The following is a 3,157-nucleotide window of genomic DNA, read 5'->3' on the forward strand; positions in this document are numbered from 1 at the left end:
TATTTTCTGGGCCAGAGCGTGTGTGGCCCAAATACGTAATCCTGGACAATTTTTTTTTCTTTCTAGCGGATAGATGCACAAAAGTTTAGTACCACCTCAGATAAAAAAAATACTTTCGAAGGTGAACGGATGAAAAAATTGGAAAAACGCACCTTACTTTATTAATAGGTATAGATATAGATATAGAGGTATAGATATAGATTAGTTGAAACCTTTCCTCTGTGATTTTTTACCCCCAACTCACAAGTTCTCTCCTTCGGCGGTTTTGCGTCAGTCTAGACTCTAGAGTCCTGACTGATAGTGAGTGTTCAATTCCGCGGATCAAGCACTTGAAAAAAATATAACAAATACATGATTTAGATCGAGGAGTGTTCGTAACCGGGCTAGCTAGTTTTTGTATATATCATCACCTATCAATTGTTTTGTTGTTGCACGGAAAATTTGTGCCATGTTTGGTTCTCTTTATCTGTCGTAATTTGCCGGATTTTCAAAATACATGAATAGGAAAAACGCGGGAGTAGAGTGACATGTCCTTTTGTATTCTGTATATAGGATTACAAGACTAAAGAAATTTGGATAGAATTGTATTTGGTAGCCCAGAAAAAACAAAGAAATTTTTGCAAGAGGTTTGACTGGAAGGAAAATTTTCCCCATCAAAATAGAGTACAAATGAATTCTATGAAGAAAAAAAACCCATAAGATTCCAATACTGCACATCAAACCCCTAATGATTTGATTCCAATACTGTACAAAGGATTCCACATTTTATAGAATAATCATTTACTATTCATCTAATGAGCGAGAGGATTAGCCAGGTGACCAAGAAACAAAACTGCATCTGTCCCCTCCTCTACCACGGCAAATAAGAAAGGTCGATCCGCCACAAAATCGACCAGATCCCGTGGTGCCCCAGGAGCCGCACTACCAAAGCAGAGGACGGCCGTGGCAGCGGCGGCCACGGTGCCTACCTCGTCCACCTCGATAGTGGCCTTATGGTACACCCCGGTGATGGAAATCCCTTCCCCGCCGGTCATCATGCCCGAGAAGTCGCCGCCTTGGAAAGCCCTAGTGATACCAAGCTTCCGCATGTCGGATGACAGTTCGAACTCGGATGTGAACTTGAACTTGGGGACCATGAACTGCCCGACTGGAACCTTCTTTGTCGGCGTGTGCGTCTTGATGAACTCGGGCGTCGACACAGCCTTGTCGTACAGATCTTCGATCTCAGTCTCGCTGTCCGGTAGTAGGATAAGCATGTAGAATTCAGCTTGCTGCTGCACATCGTTCTTGTACGGCAGCTTGAGGGCCCTGAAGCCCGGGTAGACCGCGATCTGCTGTGACTCGCTTGTCGTCATGGATGGCACGCGCACGGTGGTGCCGCCTGGGATGTGGAACGGCGCCGTAGAGACGTCGAACGGCTGTGTCCACGCCCCTTTGAAGTAGAGCGCGTTGGCGAGGACGACCGCCGTGCCGGAGTTGACGGAGCCCGGAGGCAGGACTTGGAGGATTTGCTTGTTGGTCGCGTCCGCCACGAAGGCGTTCACGCGCTGCCTCGCCTGCTCAGCCCCCGACACGAAGTCCACGGATTCTACCGTGGCGTTGTACCGCGACGCGGCGATGGCCGTGAACTCTGGCTTGAGCGCCAGCATCCGGTCCACCCACACGCCGCTGGCGAAGGACGTCTGCGCTATGCCGTTGAGCCTGCCGACGAGCTCGGTCGCCGCCGCGCGGTGCAGCTCGTTGAGCGACGCCGACCCAAGGAACCGCAGGAGCTCGTTAAGCGTGTCGCCCCGCGCGCCGGCGGCCACCTTCGCGAACGCCGCGTGGATGGACAGCGGCGAGATGACGAAGTTGCTCCCCGTGCCGCCTTCCGCCCGGACGCCGGCCTCCCTGGCGAGAGCCAGGCACGATGCGTTCCTGAACGCGGGGTCAACACCAGGAGCTGGAGGCGCCTCGGTGAACAGGGTCGAGCTGAGGCGCCATGCGGCGAGCAGGGTCAAGCAGAACAAGAACTTCCCGAAGGGCGACATCGGAATCGCTGTTTTGGGACGGAGGGAGTATGATGGAAGCGTGTAACCCCTGAGGGCCGCGTGTGGTTTGTATTAATAAGAGAACAGCCGTGGCTTACACGAAAGGAGATCGCTTAGGATTCATCATGGAATTACGGAAGCTCGGTAGAAGAGTTAGAACAGAAGAAGAGATAGAATCTAATACGAGTACAAGTTAAACACCTCTCCTATCTCGCGTCTGGATTAGGGTCAGGTGCACAATGAACTACTAATAGGCTGTTAGCCTAATTATCACTTTACTAGTAAATATGCCCGTGCGTTGTAACGGGAGACAAAAAATTATGGCTCGCCAAATAAGTATGACTCAATATCGTGATGTATAAGCATACTCTATTTTAACATAGTGGCTCACCATGTTGCCATTTATTTATTTTTCTCACCCAAACCGATGATGGTCGCGATGTCCACGTGATCACAATGCATTCCGCGGTAAATCTCAAGGCTATGAATTTGCCAGTGCATGTCACACTTATCATTATGTTGCGCAAGGGAACGCTTAAAACTTTAAAAACAAACCTCATTGACCACGAACTACTCCCAACGCCAAGATATATAAAGACTTTCGAAAAACTAATCAAATCCTAGACATAAATACTTTTGAATCAGTGAACAATTTTTCGAATCGACAATTTTGTTTTGAAATTTTTGATTTTCTCAAAAAAAATCATGAACATTAGTTTTGTTCACAATTTTTTAAATGTATGAACCGGTTTCGAATTCATTAACCTTTTTTGACTCAACAAACATTTTTTTGAATCGACGAACTTTTTTAAAATAATTGGGGAACAAATTTTTATTTTTATTTTTGTGAATGGACATTTTTTTCAGATTCCCAAATATGTTTTGAATACACGATCATTTTTTAAAAATCATGAACATGATTTTATTTCGCGACCATTTTTTCCAAATTGTGATTTTTTTTATAATTTTGTGAACAGTTTTGCAAAACCACCAACATTTTTTGAATCTGCAAAATTTTTATGATTTTCTAAAAATTTTGGAATTCACATATATTTTTATGATTTCTCAAACATTTTTTTAAAAAACTCGCAACTTTTAGAATATTAAAATCCCAAATTAATTTAAAT

At 45.3% G+C, this 3,157-nt stretch overlaps 1 protein-coding gene across 1 annotated transcript; it reads right to left on the bottom strand.

The window, feature by feature from the left end:
- Positions 1-791: 791 nt before the first annotated feature.
- Positions 792-2,048, bottom strand: LOC125506247 (putative serpin-Z12). The gene has a single exon (XM_048671104.1). It carries the CDS (start codon positions 2,028-2,030, stop codon positions 792-794), a length of 1,239 nt encoding a protein of 412 aa, XP_048527061.1. The 5' UTR covers positions 2,031-2,048.
- Between the last annotated feature and the right edge of the window lie 1,109 nt (positions 2,049-3,157).

This window comes from Triticum urartu, chromosome 5, assembly GCF_003073215.2.
Source record: "Triticum urartu cultivar G1812 chromosome 5, Tu2.1, whole genome shotgun sequence".
NCBI lineage: Eukaryota > Viridiplantae > Streptophyta > Magnoliopsida > Poales > Poaceae > Triticum > Triticum urartu.